The 18,378-nt window shown below is 39.7% G+C and overlaps 1 protein-coding gene across 1 annotated transcript in view; it reads right to left on the reverse strand.

Moving 5' to 3' along the window:
• MUC6 (mucin 6, oligomeric mucus/gel-forming) overlaps window positions 1-18,378 on the reverse strand; it is a 107,587-nt gene that overhangs the window by 45,397 nt on the left and 43,812 nt on the right. The window contains exons 10-25 of the mRNA XM_065594051.1: window positions 17,017-17,224; window positions 14,143-14,265; window positions 13,209-13,329; window positions 11,439-11,577; window positions 9,714-9,818; window positions 8,784-8,853; window positions 8,529-8,666; window positions 7,326-7,487; window positions 6,797-6,891; window positions 5,907-6,039; window positions 4,907-5,156; window positions 4,252-4,304; window positions 4,037-4,146; window positions 2,840-2,991; window positions 1,749-1,890; window positions 939-1,049 (exon numbers count right to left, since the gene is read on the reverse strand). Coding sequence (XP_065450123.1) covers window positions 939-1,049; window positions 1,749-1,890; window positions 2,840-2,991; window positions 4,037-4,146; window positions 4,252-4,304; window positions 4,907-5,156; window positions 5,907-6,039; window positions 6,797-6,891; window positions 7,326-7,487; window positions 8,529-8,666; window positions 8,784-8,853; window positions 9,714-9,818; window positions 11,439-11,577; window positions 13,209-13,329; window positions 14,143-14,265; window positions 17,017-17,224 — 2,112 coding nt within the window. The remainder of the gene's footprint in view (window positions 1-938; window positions 1,050-1,748; window positions 1,891-2,839; window positions 2,992-4,036; window positions 4,147-4,251; window positions 4,305-4,906; window positions 5,157-5,906; window positions 6,040-6,796; window positions 6,892-7,325; window positions 7,488-8,528; window positions 8,667-8,783; window positions 8,854-9,713; window positions 9,819-11,438; window positions 11,578-13,208; window positions 13,330-14,142; window positions 14,266-17,016; window positions 17,225-18,378) is intronic.

Consider the following 18,378-nt stretch of genomic DNA (forward strand, 5'->3'; position numbering starts at 1 on the left):
AATGGATTGTTTTGTTGTATATAACACTGCCATCACACTTATTTTATCTGTGTGCAGCAGGCTGAAGCACAGAGTTTTATTTCCATGATTTAAAATGAGTAGATGCAAAGTTACATAGAGAGATGGTAGCTAATATTGAGTCGATCAGTTTTGCCTTTCATGCACTCTTGTACTTTTACATCTTTCCTGAGAGCAGTGGTGCACAATAACAGTTACTTTTGAACCAATAATAGTGTTCCTCTGGAGCAAGTATTTAGGAGTTAAGTGCAAAAGAAGCTACTAGCTTCTTCAGTAAAGCATTGGCATTTTGCCTTTGCTGTTGCTAATTAACCAGGTGGCAAGTGTGTGCTGTATGTAGTGATAGTTCCCTGGTCAAAACCCCAACAGTCCTCATTTGGTTTGCTATTGAAGCATGACTCTGAGATAATCTGATATTGATGTACTTTTGGTTCCCTCAGGACTAAGAACCACAAACCTACAAGAGAGGATGGAAGTTCTTTGGTAACAGAGAAAATAAGAATAATCAATTTCTCTAGTTTATGTATGCACCAACAGTGAGATAGTAGAGGAACTATAGGCAATTGGAGCCAAAGCCCACTAGCTGGATTACAGGGATTTTTTAGAATTCATATGCTGACCATGATGAGTCTTCCTTAATTTCACACAACTGCCTTCTTGGCTTCAATCTGTGGCTCAGGCAACATGATTGATACGCTTCCGTTGCAGGATTCTCCAATGTGAGGGTAAAATCCAAGGCTTTACTCTCATGGCTTTTAAACAGACCACAACTTCGGGGAGTGAAAGACTGAGATAGGGATTTCAAACCCTACTCCACAGCTCTAGGTCACCAAGTAGACTGCCCTATAAGACTTGACTGTAGACTCCTACACTGATATGAGGTCCAACCCAGATGGATAACAGCAGCATGATGTTCTTACCCCAAGGTGGATCTTGATGGACCTGGAGCAGGTGACTCCTGATTTCCCACAGATGACATTCTCAGTCACAATTTTAAAGGTGGAGTGAGAGCTGTTCATACCGCAACCATCCTAAAGGAGAGAAACAGAATTGCTTAACCATTTGAGAATTCAAAGTAACAGGGTGAACAAGAAGATTCAATGTGCTGAACTATCACTTCAGGGAGTTTGCCTCTCAGCAAAACAGGCCAGCCTCACACACACTATCCCCATTCCCTGTGTAGCATGCTATAATTCCATCTCTGACTAGCTTCAAATCCAGTTATCAAGGAAATCATTTCAGTGGAATTTGTATACTGGCATCCCTCAGCTTCTGGGGTATTCTATGGCTTGGGGCAGCTTGGGCATTTTACCCATCTCAGAAACCACATTTTTGCAGGGGGAAAGGAGGGAGTCAGTAGGGTACTGCACCCTTGCATGGTGTTACTCTTGAAAGTACCAATGATCAAACTGCTGATTTGGTTTTAAGAATTACATCACTTCATTAGAAAACACTGTGTAGCTGGTGCAATATGCCTATGTCGGTAGATCATCCACAGGCACTCAAGTATGTTAGGAAATTTTCTTAGTGTCTTTTTGTGATTTCATATAAAATGTTGGGACTATGGTTGGTGTTGTTTTGTTTTTTGTTTGGTGTGTGTGTGTGTGTGTGTGTGTAAGGGGTTTTCAGATGAGGTCTTGAAATGAGCCCTAAATATGTCAGAGTTCATAAATCAAGCCATTTCTTGGCAATGAGTACATTGCCATAAGAAGCACTAGCACTGATGTTACCGTAGCTAGTATGTATTCGCAGTTGCCATCAAACACAAAGCGCTGTCCATCAAAAGTGGTGACATGTCCTTCTCCATAGAGGGTACATGTTGAGGAGCATTTAGATTTCTGAACACATTTCCATTTGCCTCTTGTACAGGTGCTAGTGGTGAGAAGAAAATTCTTGTTAGGAAGTTTTCAAGGGCATGCAGCTTTAACTCATCGCTACATACACACATTTTATATATGCTGTATTAACTTCATTGACTTAGTTTATATATGCAATGTAGTCAAATTATGATTAATATGGGAACTGTAACTTCAAATTTCCTGACTTTTGTGAAAATTAATGCATACTAAAGATGAAATTTTAAGTATATTTTTCCATTTAATTTACTTTAAAAAAGAGAAAACATGAGGCATTACAGGTTACATTGCCTTGAGTAAACAGCTCTTCTTGTCACTAAAGCAGATTTTGCTGTCCCTTTGGTTATTTTAATGAGAAGATGTGGACAGGGATGCTGGAACAATTTTTATAGTGGGGGTGCTGAGAGCCATTGAACCAAACTGTAAACCCTGTATATAATGGAAACCACTTCAAGTCAGGGGGTGCTGCCGCACCTCCCTGCTCCCCTAGTCCATCACCTATGGGTGTGGAACTGGAAATGGTAGCAACTGCTGACTGAGAATGTAGCTAGAAAAGATGGAAGTAATATCGATGGGTCAGTTGATCTATCTAGAGAAAGGGAGGATTGTGCTTGCACTTTCAATTGTGGTGGAATTGATATACTTTTCTAGTATGGCTTATAGTTTGAGGGCGCTATTGGATCCCACACTGCTTCTGGATGTGCAGATAGCATCAATTGTCATTATAGCCTTATCATTTTTGTGGCTGACCAGGAGACCACGACCTTTCCTCTTAGATATAGACATTGTCACAGTTATCCGTGGTTTTATCACTTTCACGCTTTATCATTATGGCAGAATTTGTTTAGCTCTGACCCTCAACTGCTACCTATTCTTCTTCTCCTTGCAACCATACTGTTGCACTGTATGCTTGTACAGTCTAGACAAATAAATAACTAGCAAAGAGAAAACTTGTAGATTCTTACCAGGTTTTGCATTCAGTGTGGATTTCTTCCCCTTTTTTATAAGAGATGCCACCATATTCACAGGGACACTCATCAGGTGGTACACACATTCCATCTAGATTCTCATATAGCCCATCAGTGCAGACACAGCCTGATTCACACCTAGTGGGTACCTAGGAAAGATCAGGAAATTGCAACATCAGTCATAAAAAACAATGCATGAAGGAAAGGAATGTAAAGAGAATGGATTGAAACATTTTGTTTTTATTGACCTATAGCCTTTCTTCAGTTTTGCTTTGTGTTATTTATTTGGTGCCAAGAGCCAGCCTATGCTATTACTTAAATCACTTTTACTTGTGCAAGTTAATGCCCTGTTATACAAGTTTTACTGCATTTGTAAAATATAACTAGTGTCTGAGGCAATAAGCTTTCTGGGGACTCCTTGAAAAAAGTTGTATTTCATGGGTACCAGCTGCTCAGACAATTCAAGAATAATGTATGTTTCTTTTCAGCCCAGAAGTCTGTTACATTATAATTCTGCTAATTGCTGTTTCTTTATTTAATAAGAAACCTTTATTACATTATGAAATATATATATATTGTTAGGTATATATATCGATATATATGTGATTTGTAACTCTTTTCCTGTAATCAGTCAACATTTGGTGCACCTGAAATTAAAAAAAAAAAATCTATTTCTTGATATATCATGTTTTATTGTTTGGCATGGAAATCTACAGGGCAGTTTATTAAGTAAGTATTGCAATTTTCATGAAGATTCACTGTCTCGCTATTATTTATTGATAGTTCTTATATTGCCTCCATTACAGTGGTATCAGAATACCTATCTGAAACATATTTATTCTCACAACACTTCTGTGACTTAGGCAGGTACTATTGTCCCATTTTACAGATGAGGAACTGAGAGATTAAGGGACAGATTTTTTAAGGTATTTAGGTGCCTTGTGTGATTTTTTTTAAAAACTAGTTGATTTTAATGGGTGTTAGGCTCCTAGATGCTTTTGAAAATTCCACTAGGCATCTAAATATCTTTAAAAATCTGGCACTAGGAGACTTGCCCAAGGCTGCATAGGAAGTCTATGACTGAGCAAGGAATTGAATGTGGGTCTTCCCAAGCCCCAGGCAACCACTGCTTCATCCTTCCTTTCACAGTGTGTTTCCATCACTGAGATGTGATCATAAAGATGTGGAACTCACACATTCAATTCCAGTGGCCAGCATCTGACAGGTAGGGGAACAGGAGGCTCCATATTTGTTCTCTGAGTTCTGTGAACATGACACATATTTTTTGGGAGGCTTGCAGTTTTCTAGCAGAAAAAAAAAGAGAAACAGAAAGTTATGAAGGGATAACTCCGTTACATGGGGAAAATAATGCTTTTGAAGGCGAAGGTAAACTGTAGCCAAATGCATACCTGCAGGGTCTTGAGGTTTGCCAGTGCAACTCATCTTTCCATTAACACAAAAGCTAGAAAAGAAAAGAATATTTCAGTGTACATCCCTTACTAAATGGGACAATTAAAACTCGAGTTGTTTTATGGTTTTAATTTTTCCTCTTTGAATGTGATACCCTCCTAAGAAAACAATGTTCAGGCTTTTTGTCAAATGACTTCATCCTTTTCCAAGAAACAAACATTCCATCTATGCCTCTTGAGCCTCCCAGTTCCTTTAAAATGGAATACAAGCCAACATGCCTCTGCTTACTCTTTGGACTGCAACAATATAACCAGCAATGTCAGTAGTGTATGCAATGTGAGGCAGGGATCCTGTTTATGTGTTGGCACAGCACCTGGCAGCATAATTCTTATCTCCTAGTGCTTCTCCAACATTTTCAGGGAAGACTAGATTTTATGTGCCTAATATTTCCAAGGTAAAAGAGAACCAAATAAAAAAAAAAAACTTTTGGACCCACCTTTCTTTTAGAAAGAAGCAAAAAAAAAAAAAAAAAAAAGGGGGGGGGAGGCAACAGCCCTATTGTAAAAAAAAAAATCTCTGCAGTTTGACAAAATCAAACACATGAACAAGCCCTCCCTTTGCAGTATGTTCATTTCTTTTAACTCACAAACTTACCAGGTAATGCCACCAATTATAGTTGACTGGTCAGGCAGGAGGAACCTCTTATCTTCCAGGTAGCAGGGACACATGGATTTACGCACACATTCACTTCTGTGGTTCAAGTAGGTACCTTTAGGACAGTTGCAGCCATCAATAGGGATGTCAGTAGGATAACATTCCAGGGTTTGGTCGGAAAGTGACAGGCACGTCCTATCACAGGCTTCAGTGTGGTAGCTGAATGTCTGATTGCCAGTACAGGAAATGGCTGTAAAATGAAGAAAAGAGTGTGAGTTACACTTCATTTCCCTGATCTCCCCTCAAAGGGGTGCTGGAGCCAGGGGAAGGTGCTGAATTAACAGTTTCAGTGTTAACTGCTGTCTCTTGCTTTCCTCCCTCAGAGTGAGAGTGAGATAGAGTCCCTCTCTCAATCAAAGCATGGCTCCTTAGTGAGCTTTGCTGTGAGAAGCAGGAGGGTCTTTGGGAGTAGAGTAGACCCTGCAGGCCATCTTTGTAGAAACCTTAGGATCTGCAGGATTTCCCCTAGATGGAAAATCGACTGACCCTGTGGGTGATACCAAAGGATGAGGACTATAGAGCTGTGTGTGCTGAAGCACTCATAGTTTCATGAGTAACTTCAGTCATCTTTGTGCTTCTTCCATGGGAGTTGGTGATAAAGCTCAGAGAACATCCTACTTTTTGGGGTATTTTGCATATACATTCCTTATGAAATCAAACCACTCCTAAAATGCAAATTCTGTAGAATTACCTACAAAAGTGATTTTTTTTGTGCCTGAAACTACTCCATGATACTTAATGATATTTCAGCAGCTTAGAGAGAATTTTAGAAGTGGAACTGGTCTTAACCCAGGAGAGGACAGCACCGCCCAATTTTGTTCCATATCAAACACTGGAATTTTCCAAATGGAGGAATGTTTTTCTGAGTTTTCTAGGTAGCAGAGATGATATAGATATGCATCTGATTACAAACTTTTAAGAGCTAGTTGGGGTCACTTACTGCAGTTGTCTACAGTGTCCCTCCAGTTTACAAGGATCAGCCCCATTGAAGCACACACTCTTGCATAAGATTCCAGAGCAGAACAAATATAAGGAAAGGTCTCCTCATAGTTACAGGCTTGGTAGATGCATCTCTGAAAACAAACATAGAGTATTCTGTTAGGTCAGATGTTTGGAAGTCATCAGCACGCTCAGAAATAAATAATGCATTTTATAGATTACACGGAACAATTGAAAATGAACATATCTGTCTGAGTGGCTGATGTAAGTAAAATATACTTAGCACCAGGGCCGGCTCCAGGCACCAGCTCAGCAAGCTGGTGCTTGGGGTGGCCAATGGAGAGGGGCGGCACGTCCGGCTCTTCCGCGGCAATTCGGCAGCGGGTCCCTCGGTTCCTCTCGGAGGGAAGGACCTGCCACCAAATTGCCGCCGAAGACGGAAGCGGCGGTGGTAGAGCTGATCGCGATTGCGGCTTTTTTTTTTTTTTTTTTTTTTCTGCTTGGGGTGGCAAAAACCTTGGAGCCGGCTCTGCTTAGGACTTATACAGTGCTTTTCATCCTTAGATTTCAAAATGCTCCACAAAACTGAGCGCAAGTATCATTATCTCTATTTTACAGACAGGAAAACTATGCTCAAAAAGGTTAAATACCCTTGACGATGTTCATTTGGGGAAGGTTCTTGGGAAATACTAAATCAATTAGCTGTGTGAGAAAAAAACCTATCCTCTCCTTCCTAGTGACTGGGGGATAGCAGTCTGTGATCATACCAGACCTCGCCTGGCTAGGAGAAAGGTGTTTTTGAATGATTCTTGGTCCTAAGCCCCTCTTGTGCTCCCACACCATGTAGTGCTTCTCACTGCCTCACCTCAAGACTTTAGCAGAAGCTCCTACCTTGTAAAAAGGAGCAGGATTCACCACAGAATGGCATTTCTCAAACACTGTGCCCTTCTTAGTAAGAATGGAGCAATGGGTCTCTGCAGACATTTCTAAATGAGAGAAACAGTCATAGATGTTAAGCAATAGAGAGGTCAAGAATAAGAGATAAGGAGGTGGCTGTGTCTGTCTTATTTAATTTATTGAGAAGGTGATACTAGTTTTCAGTCACAGAATAGGAAAGCCAGAGACTAAGATCTCAAAGGACTTCAGGAAATCAGTGGGAGTATCAAGAGGAACTCCTCCAACTTATCAAAGGTACTTCAAACCCATAGTCAGATCTTTAGAGAGAGATCTTGTCATAGATTGGCTTATACAAGTATATTCTAGAAATCTACATCTTCCTATAGATGAAGGAATCAGTAATGTACAGTCCTCTTCTTCTTATCTCTTAGACCCTCTGTTCCCTTGTGGATGAGCTTATGGTAATCATTCAGAAAGAGCAAGTCAATTGGGGTGATCTGATAGGTCAGGGCATTCGACTTACTGTTCAATTGACTCATAGAGCATGGGTCTGTATCCCTCTCTGCAGCAGGGTGGCAGTTCCCTGATCTCCAGGAGTCCACAAACAGGGATGCTGTTCCTTCAATAATATCCATGCTGGTCATGAAATCATCTGTAGTGTCTCCATTGTAATTGCCACACAACCCTGATGACATGGGGAACACAAGGGACGAATGAAAAACAAGGAACATTTATTCACTAATAATATGTCTTTGCTGTATAGTAATAATAAAATGTATCAGTAATTATAACTGGAGTGGTAATGACTACTATAGATTAAATGGGTTAAGCATTTCTGTTATAAAACTGTTTTTCAATCACTCATAACTTTGTCTGTTTCACTTAGTAAGTTAAAATTCACCAAGTCTGTTCACTTCCTTCAGGTGAATTTGTATGGAAAGTTTTTTAGAGAAAAATAATTCAGTTCTTTTAAAAAATAAAAAGAAAGGGAGAAAATATTCTCCCAATTCCAACCGAAAAAAGTTGTTGTGACTTTTTTTTTAATGCCTCTAACATCAAAACAATTAGGTATAGAAAGTTAGAATGTGGCATGGAATATAGCCCTCACTGAGCACTGGAATTGAGTGTTCCAGTAAAACTTGGTTTTGATTTGGCTGAGTTTTGAGAGCTTGAAGAAATTGCTCTTTCTGCACATGCAGTGATCTGGTGCTGCTTATAGCATTCTAAACAAAAAGTTGTGCAGAATATGTATTCTTGGCTAAATCCGCTGCACAGTAAATACGTGTATCCCCTAAGATGCCCATTGATCAAAAGAGCCATTGGGTTCTTGACTAATCAATGTAATCTTCTAAGATGCACCATGAATTAGGTTGGGCTATATAGGTGCCATGACTCATTTGATGTGTAGTAAAGTACATGTTGAACAAGGCAGGGTTTCACAGGCATTCTTGCCTTTTACAAAGCACACCTTGTAGAGGATAGGTTGGGAAATCAACGTTATTACAAAGGAGTGTGGATATCACACCTAGTCTGTGCCACTTCAAATTCTATTAATTGCTTTTGTTAAGGTTTTTGGAAAAAAGCTCTTATCAACACACAATAGCTTTCCATTGTAGCTTTTTAGAATCATAGGAAGAGTCTATCCATTATACAATGGCCATTAAAAGACACAATTTCACCGCCTCCCTCCTTCATAATGAAATGTGGAGGAGACTGTATTTCTTACCTAGGGTTCTGCCTTTGAAGAGAGGTCCAACTTTTATATAGACGTGAAACACTGGCCAAGTTTGAACTATTAGTTCCAGCCCAAAGGTGGTATACATTTGAATGTGGGTGGAGGACTGTCTGAAAACGGTGATGTCAGCTAAAATAAATTAGATGATTTAAAATAATTACTTTGATTTATCTATTTATTTTAAAATCAGATGAATGAAATGTCTAATCCAGTCTTGCACATTCCGCGTTCTCCCTTGTTCTGTACCTGATCTAAAAGGCAGCCACCTGAGTTCATCATATGTGTGAAGGTCATTTTGAGAAATCACAATTTTGTCCTGTGAAGAAGAGGGCACAGAGTCATTGAATCATAGAAATGTAGGGATGGAAGGGCTCTTGAGAGGTCATTTAGTCCATCCCTTCACACGGAGGTAGGATTAAATCTACTAGACATCCCTGATGGGTTTTTGTCCAACCCATTCTTAAAAATCTCCAGTAACAGGGATTTCACAACCTCCCTTGGTAAACTATTCCAGTACTTAACTATTCTTGTAGTTAAAGTTTCTCTTAATATCTAACCTTAATCTCCTTTACTGCAGATTAAGATGATTACTGCTTGTCCTACCCTCTGTGGACATGGAGAACAATAGATCAGAGTCCTCTTTGTAACAGCCCTTAACTTATTTTACAACTGTTATCAGGCTTCTTTTCTCAATTAATCTTCATCATTAAAAAATGTCTCAATCTGGACATTAATTGAGTCATTACTGCATAGCTGGGCTGAAGGCCAAGTGCCTCTTACTTCCTGAGACCTGCACGCAATCCGTGTACCCACAGAGTGGGAGAGAGTTGGTATTTCTATTATCTTTATTTTAATCAACTATTACTGTCATCATGATATTTAGTGAGAAAAGTCTCATTAATTCTTTCCCTAGCAGACATCCTGCCACCCTGTTCTGATTTTTCACTTTGTAAAACTGGTCACTCTATGTTCAGCACCCCTAACTTGCTGAACTGATGTGACATTACACATCTCTCTGAAGTTATCTTTCCATTATGGAATACACTGCCATTTGAAGCAACTATTTTCCCCCTTTCCCCAGATTTTCATATGACGACACCTGCAATGCCTCTGAACATTAACTCTGATAGACTGGCTACTGGAATGTTGCATAGGACTTGTGTACTGCACTCTTACCTTTGTAGAAAGGTAAATTATAGCAGTTAATGATGTTTCAGAATGAGAGTAACCAGACTTATCATACACAGCCATCAGGGTTCCATTATACGGAAGGCTGGGACTCTGAAGGAAAACAAAAAAACATGGTTATGATGGGGAAAAAATAAACTATACCCCAAATCCATTTATCACTACAGAATCTTGTATTGTTCTTGCTGTTTTACCCTGAAATTGCACTTTTTGGTGGCGTTCGTATAAGATTCCTTGTAACCCTTCTCATTCTCACAAAATGTAAGTGAACTTGAAGCAATGGAGGAAGAAGGTATTCTGTGGTGCATTTCCAATACATCTTTAACATTTTATTTCTACAGAGTGACCCTTCTTGTATCACAGCACATTTCTCAAAGTAAACTAACACTGGGGACAGCCTGGTCTCTCCAACCTCTCTTAAAAAGAGAATATGGCGGGCTCCGTTTTCAAGTGCGGGTTCCTTTAATGCAGGATTTTGACGTGTTACTTAAATGCTAAAAAATTGACACTTAGGCATGAATATTTAAAATAGCTGCATTAAAAAGTCAACATTTTTCAACTGTTACTAGCCAGTGATATCTTAGATACTGCAATTTTATCCCATTCTATGTATAGGGAAATATTGTTGTGTCTCAGATACTAGGATTTCACTGTTAGCAAATGTTGACTTTTTAATGATGGCCATAGTAATGTATGGGGTGAAATGCAAAAAAAATTGGGTTTCCTGTGTACCCGTTCACAGCCAATACCTTCTTATCAGCATTTGCATCAAGGAAACCTATTTTGGCGATCCTTGGATTTGAGGTTTTTTAATTTTGCAGTTTGTGCCCTTTATTAGTTACTAAGAGAATTTACTGGTGATACAAATGCCAGAAACAACTTAAGCTGTTTGAATCCTTGGTGGCCAATGGCTGCTTATCTCTGCTCCTTTAACAAAAACAGTGTGGACCAATCAATCTCCCCTTCTCAGCAAGACTTCAACTAAACTACGAATAGTAATTTTTCCTCTAACAAGTGGCAGCCCTTTCTAGGGCAGATACTCAATGTCTGTTCCAGGGGAAATTTCATTTCAGGTTTCTGTTTGTTCCAAGGTGATGAATAAGCTGATGGCATCTTCTACCTGTCTGAAGCTAGGGCAGCCCTGTAAGTAAATACTTTTTACCTGTGGCAATTGCTGGTCAATCTTATGATGGATTCTGAATTACAAAGTTTCCATTTTGTAATTATGTTTACTTGCAAATCGGAGCCATTGAGTATAAACTGTTGAGATGTTATCAAATAACTACAATAAAGATTTCATTTTACATCTATGTAATCTTACCCTTTGGACCTGGAAGTGACGTTGGAAATAAATTAAACAAAGAACTTCTGTGTGATCTATCTGGGACAACTATTCCTGACAGCTTCAACCATCCTTATAATGATTATAGAGTGTTATAAAGTTAACGAATTATCCCAAAGCCAATTGTGCATAGTATCATTTCCTAATGCTAGGAGTTTTGGGGTTTCCTGACATTACATTATGCAACAATGCAAAACACTTGCCAGCTTTTTCAACACCAAATTGCTACTTGGCATCACATGTGATATGTGGGATAAATGGAGGTCATTGGAAGATTTTAGTTTATATGGGGGGGCGGGAATAAAGGTAGATTGTACGTATGACACTTCCCTTCCGTTGATCTTGTGTAGTTTATGATCTCTGCAGCTTACCTTCATGAGGATGTATGTGCAGACTCCGTGGAACCTGTATGACCTGGAATCAAATGTGGTGACAAAGGAGCCTCCCTCCAGGGAACATCTTCCTGGGCAGGGTAGTTCATTGCAATTCCACTGGCCCATTGTACATTTACTGGGGAAAACAAGAATGTGCGTTAAATGACTATTACCAGTCTAGCAGGATTTGGTTCCACTATCTGGGGGGTTTGTTGTTTTTTTATTGCCTTACAACAGCATGTCTGTGGTCATATCTCTGTGTAGCAATATTTTGAAGTTGACAGCCTCAGGCTCTTCCACTGTGGAAATCTGAAGATGACTAAATTGATCATCTTGGATAGTGGTTGATGTATGTCACAATGAGTAGCCAACATGATATAGTACCTTACATGTTCTAAACTTTCATTTCCATTATCTCCTGAATTCTTTTTTTTTTTGGCTCTAAATGTTCAATAACTTCTTAGTAAGGAAATATATACATTTAATATGTATATATTTCTTTTCCTCTGTGAATTTTTTGTGTTTTGCATTATCATTTGCTAAATATATTAGTAGACACTATTTATCTCAATCTGTAGCTGATGAGACCCTTGTGTGATGGGGTGTCCACCTCACACAAGACTGGAAGGGGTTACGGTGGCCAAGTAGGCCAATTAGCTCCACAGGTTGAACCTAGAGGAGGAGCCAGGGAGCAGGTAGTTGAATGAAAGGAACAGGCAGGGCCTATAAAGTCAGGTAATGGGCTACAGATAGGGCTGTTGGGAAAAGCAGTCAGCAGTCACTCCCTGGGAAGAGGGAGGAGGGTTGGTGGAGCTGGTATACTCAGGAAGAGGGGGAAACAGAGGGTAAGAAGAAGGCCAGGGAAGGAGCAGTGAAGCCAGAGGGAGGAAGCCGAGAACTGCTGAGCTGAGGGTCCCTGGACTGGAACCCGAAGAAGAGAATGGGCCCGGGTTCCGCTACCAGCCACCAAGGGTGTGGCACAGAACTGGGCTGCCATAGGGGAAGACTGCCTAGGATTGCTGATGGACTGTTCCCCAGAAGGGGAGGACCTTATTGACCTAGCTACAGTGCCAAGCCACGAAGAGGAAGCTGCAGTTCCTGAGGTTGAGAGTGGGGCTCCAGAGTGAGACAATGGGAGAAGATACCACCAGAGGGCAAGTGTGAGCTGGCAGAGCTAATCTCCAGTTTGGCCAGCAGGAAGCACCACTGTGGTCAGTGAATCCCGTGACACCTTGTATGGCTTGGGTCTCCATCAGCCATGTAAATCATAAATGAATCCATGATGAAAAGTGTTGCACTGGAGACCAAATTCCTTTCTTTATCCGCAGACTAGATGCAGCATGGAAAACAGTAGAGCAATATTCTCCACGTTGCAACACCAAATTATTAAAACACTAACCTTGGAGAACCATTTCTAGTGGTAAAAGGGGAGTTTAGTCCCCACAGCCCATTCAGTGCTTTAAAGCCTCCTGCTCAGATTGCCAGCAAAGTTGACCATTAGTAATAACTTTGGTGATAGTTATTGCACATTTGCACAGAATAAGGCCACGTTTGTTTTTGTATAAATAGATCAGAAAATTAGGCATACATTACTCTATCAGCAATTGCAGAGGTAGGGTCCTGAGTGTTCAAAACAGATTTGTGTACAGATGATGTAAACACATTTGTGTCTGTTCTTTGAAAGTCTGGGCCACAATTATGTCAATTTTTCCAGCCACTTGGCCAGGATGCTTTCCACACTTTTCAAAGAAATCTGACACCACTCACCAGCTCCTGCATGTTGCTTTCATGGTAACGCCAGGATCATATCTCTCCCCATTCAGTGTACACGGGCACTGGTCAATGGGAACACATGTTCGATTTTTTGAGATGTCATCAAGAACAGTACCTATCAAAAGAAGCAAATAAATTAGATAGATAGTCATTTTCAGACGCTTAGCTACCACTTAGCTCCTCAGCACTCAGAACTGTTATATTATGTGCCCAGTGTCTTGCAGAGGCAACATTTCAGAGAGTGGCATTTCAGCACAGCCTTTTGTGCAGACACAGAGGTGTTGTATATAGTGTGTTTTTCCATATCTGCTAAATATTAGCTCCCTTATTTAGAATAAGATTAAGTCTCTATAAAGAATAACAGATTTTGGCCACGTAATGGGAATGAATTAGCTTTACATTTTACTACTGAAATGTCAGGAAATGCCCAAGAATAATGGGAATAAACTGAATTTTTGTAGAACAGTTCAACCTGAAGTATGCCTTGGGCTTTTACAAACTCTGCATAACAAAGCACAATCTCTCTATTCACCAATGAAATGCAGCCACTTCTGGATGGCAACTGTCTAACAGCGCATGGCAACACCACATAAGAGATTAGCACAACAAGTTAATTATATCCAATCCAATTTAAACTATAGGGGGGAACTTTAAGTAGGCAGGGTATAATTATCCCATATTGGCCAGAATGGGGGTGTTACTTCTCTATTCTTGAAAAAAGTGTCAAGGGATCTTTAATGACCCCAAGGTGTCAGGACCTCAGTTTTATATCTCATCTGAGAAATGGCACTTCCAGCAGCACAGTGTCCAATACCATGATGTGGTGTATTAATTAAATGGACAATTTTTGTCTGCTGGATATGTGCCAAAACTATTTGCATGAATGATTTATGATGAAATCAATACTAGTTTTACGGTAATACTTTACCTTCTGGGCAGAAGCAACCATATGTACAGTAACTGGAACAGCTGTACTCTGGGTTGGAACAGGTTTTAACACATGGAGAACCACACTCCTTGTATATTTGGTCAGCTGAACATTTTCCTACAGCTGCAATACAACAACAATGAAAAGTATTAAGGCATCTTTCTAAATATGAACAAAGGAAAACTTCTCACCTGCCCTAGAGACTGGAGATGAAGCTCTCCCCACCCTCCTGGTATCTGGCACTCCCTGTAGCACAAGAACCTTCAGAAGTCCCCAGTCTATCACCTCACCATAGCCCAGACACCCACTCTATTCATTTTTCATTCTTTATCCCAGACGTACTGGAGACCACATATTCCAGACAAAGGCTAGAGATCAGATCACCTTTTCTACATGCACCCTACACTTATAGGCGTCAGACCCCTGAAACCATGCACACTTCTGAAAAAGGAGCCTGAGGTCCCTCTGTATCTGTGACCGGCTGGGAGAGTGAGAGCAGATTATACCAGTTACAATAAAAGCCATAGGTGTGGTTTTAAAAAGTGCCTATGTGACTTCAGGAACAATCTTATTGACTTTCAGTGGGATTTGTGCTCCTAAGTCACTTAGGTGCTTTTGAAAATCCTACCCTATAGCATTATTAATATACAGAACAGGGGACATGTAAGTTTTTCATATGACAACTAGTAGGATTCTCCCATCAGGAAGGGAAAGATAAGTAGGAGAAGGGAGAGTTAAGATTAGCATTGGAATTTCAAGCACCAGATCCTCCACTGCCTTGCACCTTATGTCGTGATTTTTCCTGCCAAAATCATTGCCAGGCTCATTAAGTAATATTTGGCACCCATTTTGCACAAGTATCAATGACTATGAATGGTGCAGAGCAGGGGATAATCAGACCCTTGATGTTTTCAGAGTTTCGGACACTTGTTTTTTGGAGTATAATATTTTTATTTCCTAACTGGCAAATATTTGTTTTTTAACCTTCACTCTGAATATCCTCACTTTCGCTTTTTTTTATAACTACAAATTCTAGTAACTTTTTTTTAAGTGAATGGCCTGCTTGCAACATTAATATTGTCGTAACAAAAGCTAGACTGGGGATATTATTTTTAGTATGATTAATGAGCATTATTATATAGCGTTGTAAACATGTACAGTGCCTTACAAATATTGATTGGGAAAGGCTTGCTGCCCTGAGGACTTTACAATCTAAAAGAGGCAAGACAAATTGAATGCTAAACAAAACTGGGACACCTATTTAGGGAAAGGAGATTGGGGGGAGAATATTGGAGGGATGAAGAAAAGAACAATTCCAGGAAGAAGTGGGATTTGGAGGAGTGGGAGTGGGAGGTGGCACTTGGCATGCAGGAAGCAGGAGATTTTCCCTGAGCACAGGGAGAAGCATGATGGAAGGCAGAAAGCCAAAAGTGTAACAAAGAGCTGGAGAGCAGTCATACATGAAAACTGGGAGTAGTACAGGGACTAAGCGAAGAGACGGATATGAGATCAGAGATGTAGGCAGGGCAAGAGGATACAAGGCCTTCAAGGTGAGAATAAGGAACGTGTGATAAAACATCAGAAGTCAATTATTGGATTCAGGAATATAATCCTGTCTGGATTATATTCATCTCCCTTCTCATGCTAAACTCCAAATAAATAGTAGCAGATGTTGAAATCACATGTAACAGAATAAGGAGGAAGGAGAAGATGTTCCTGTTAAAGCAATTTATTTTTAAAAATAAGTTATGTTTGGGTACTGAACACCACTTATAGAGTGTGAGGCAGCTCAACTTTCCCATTAACTAGGTGCTTGGAGTTTCAGAGGGATATGCTTCACTGCCTTAGTGACTGAGTGTCATTTGGCATCTTGATCTCTTCCCAAAATTCTGCCTAGAATTCTGTCTTCTGTCTTATCCATTAAGCTTTCAACTGGGCTGCATTGTGTTGTAATTAAAATTAATGAATATGCTTTTTGAGAGTCCTTTGCCAAAGGTTTGCCACATCATGCCTCCTGCTTTGTTAAACTTCAAAACAGGCATGATGAAATCAAACAATTTTGATCCATAAAGGGTTGTACTTTCAGTCTCTTGAGCTCCATTTAAAGTTACAAGGAAATTATACACATCAAAACAAAATTCACTTGATGCTGCCTAGCTTCACCTGATTTCACTTCATAACTAGTCATTTCATAGGATTTCAATGCAAACTAAAATATAATGCAAACATAAACTAACCATTTGTGACTTTTGCTGAGCCTGATCTGATTTGTGTTTGTAATGAAACCTCTAACCTGGAGAATTGAATTGTTTTGAGTTTAAACGCGAACAATTAGCACAGGTGTAGCTGAACGTAACATAGCACCTTTGCTAAGATGACCAATAATTTAAAACAATAGGACAAGCACTGAAATTAATTTGAATGGTTAGTTCCTGCATATTTCTTAATAGATGAAATATTACTTTGCCTGTAATGGCTTGTCAACACTGCAGTTTAGCTGACAGAAGAATCAAAAGCAAGCATTTCAGAATATGGTTTGTTTCTTTAAAAGAAATATTATTTTAAGGTGTTTGATAAAGAAACAGCTTTAGGAATGTGTGACCTGGTCAGCTGACTTAGCTGTTGAGCTACGGGGACACAATTTAAGTTATAAATTCATCTTTTTTTTTTTTTTTTTTGCGGGATACCAAACTCTGACTCTTGTAGGTTACCATTTGCTCAAAGATCATCCCAGGGTCTATAACCCAACCCAACCCAACCCCTCCTTGATTTATATGGGTGGAAGCTTTCCTAGAGGCTTTTTAAAATTTCATGAATCATTCTTTATCTATATGACATATAAGTAAAGTTGTGGAGTAAAACATGATAACTTACAGCAGAAGTCTTCACTCCTCCAATCAGACACTGCTTGATTGGACATGGTACATTGCCTAGAGTACTCTGACAGTGTAGCACAAGTACAGTTTCTTTGCCCTGGATCACTACAGTCCTGCATATCAAGCTGACAACGGATGACAAACGCTTTCTTGGACACGTTGCAAGCTGGAGACACAAGGTTGAGTAACTGGGAGCAGATCCTGGCCTAAATAAATAATAAAAAATAATTGGAAAGTGGATGCTAGTCATGTCCTTGCTATATTCAAATGTCAATGAAACAAGCAGAACTTGATCATTAAATTACTAGAGGAATTGTTTGCAGCTCTCAGTTATACTATTGTGTTTATTTGGATCAAAGTGCATAGGAAATTCTGGAAATGGAAGAGAATACAAATGATACATTTTAAAGGGGAAAGGCTCTGTAAATATTTAATCTATTTTCCCTCTCATCATATTAAAAGCTAATCATTCTTTTACTGTCATCACATTTCCATGACCATGGATTACAGCGTTACATGCAGGGATTATGTTCTCTCATGAAGAATTAGCAAAAGGAAGAATGTATTTTGGAACAGGCTGTTTTTTATAGCCAAATCTAATGGAATTCTTGGATTGTCAAATGAATGGTAGAAAAATATCCTTAAAATAGTAGGGATGGGGGGAAAGTGTAATGCTGCCCATTTCAAGAGAAAAATCGCTGTCCTTTCAGCACACTCTATTTACATAGTGTCTACATACAGTAAAAAAATAATCACTTTATAACAGCTGCAATATAAATGCATATTCTGACACACAGTTACAATTAGTCCAAAATGAACAAGCATATCTTGTAATCTGCACCACCATTTCAAAGATAAAAATAAGTATTTGCTTTTTAGGTACGTGGTATTAACTAGACTCCAGAAAATCTTCTAGATAAGAAAATCTGTGATGCAATGAGATAGCGGAAACTCCATTAGTGAGAAGAATGGGTTTATTCCACATGAAACTGCTGTGGGTTCTGCAGATCCCTTGACATCCATGCTGGTCTTATACCTCTCAACTGTCTCCTGCCTCCCCCACCTCCACCCTCATCATCCACAGTACAATGGATTCTGTGCTTCCATGGTTACAGGTGCTCATCCATTACCCCTCTAGTGTAATTTCACTTGATGGTAACAGACACCATGTGAGACGCTGCTGCCTGGTAAAATGATCATTGCACACTGAATGTCTTTGAGTTTACACAGTACTTAGTGGGGAGTCATACTGGCCTAATACAAAGATCAGTGAAACCACACTGACCTCAGCGGGATTTGTATAAGGAGTCTGTAGTCTGAGAAAGCTGGGTGCTAAGCTTTTGTGTTTCCATTTGTGAGC

Source organism: Chrysemys picta, chromosome 4, assembly GCF_011386835.1.
Source record: "Chrysemys picta bellii isolate R12L10 chromosome 4, ASM1138683v2, whole genome shotgun sequence".
Taxonomy (NCBI): domain Eukaryota; kingdom Metazoa; phylum Chordata; order Testudines; family Emydidae; genus Chrysemys; species Chrysemys picta.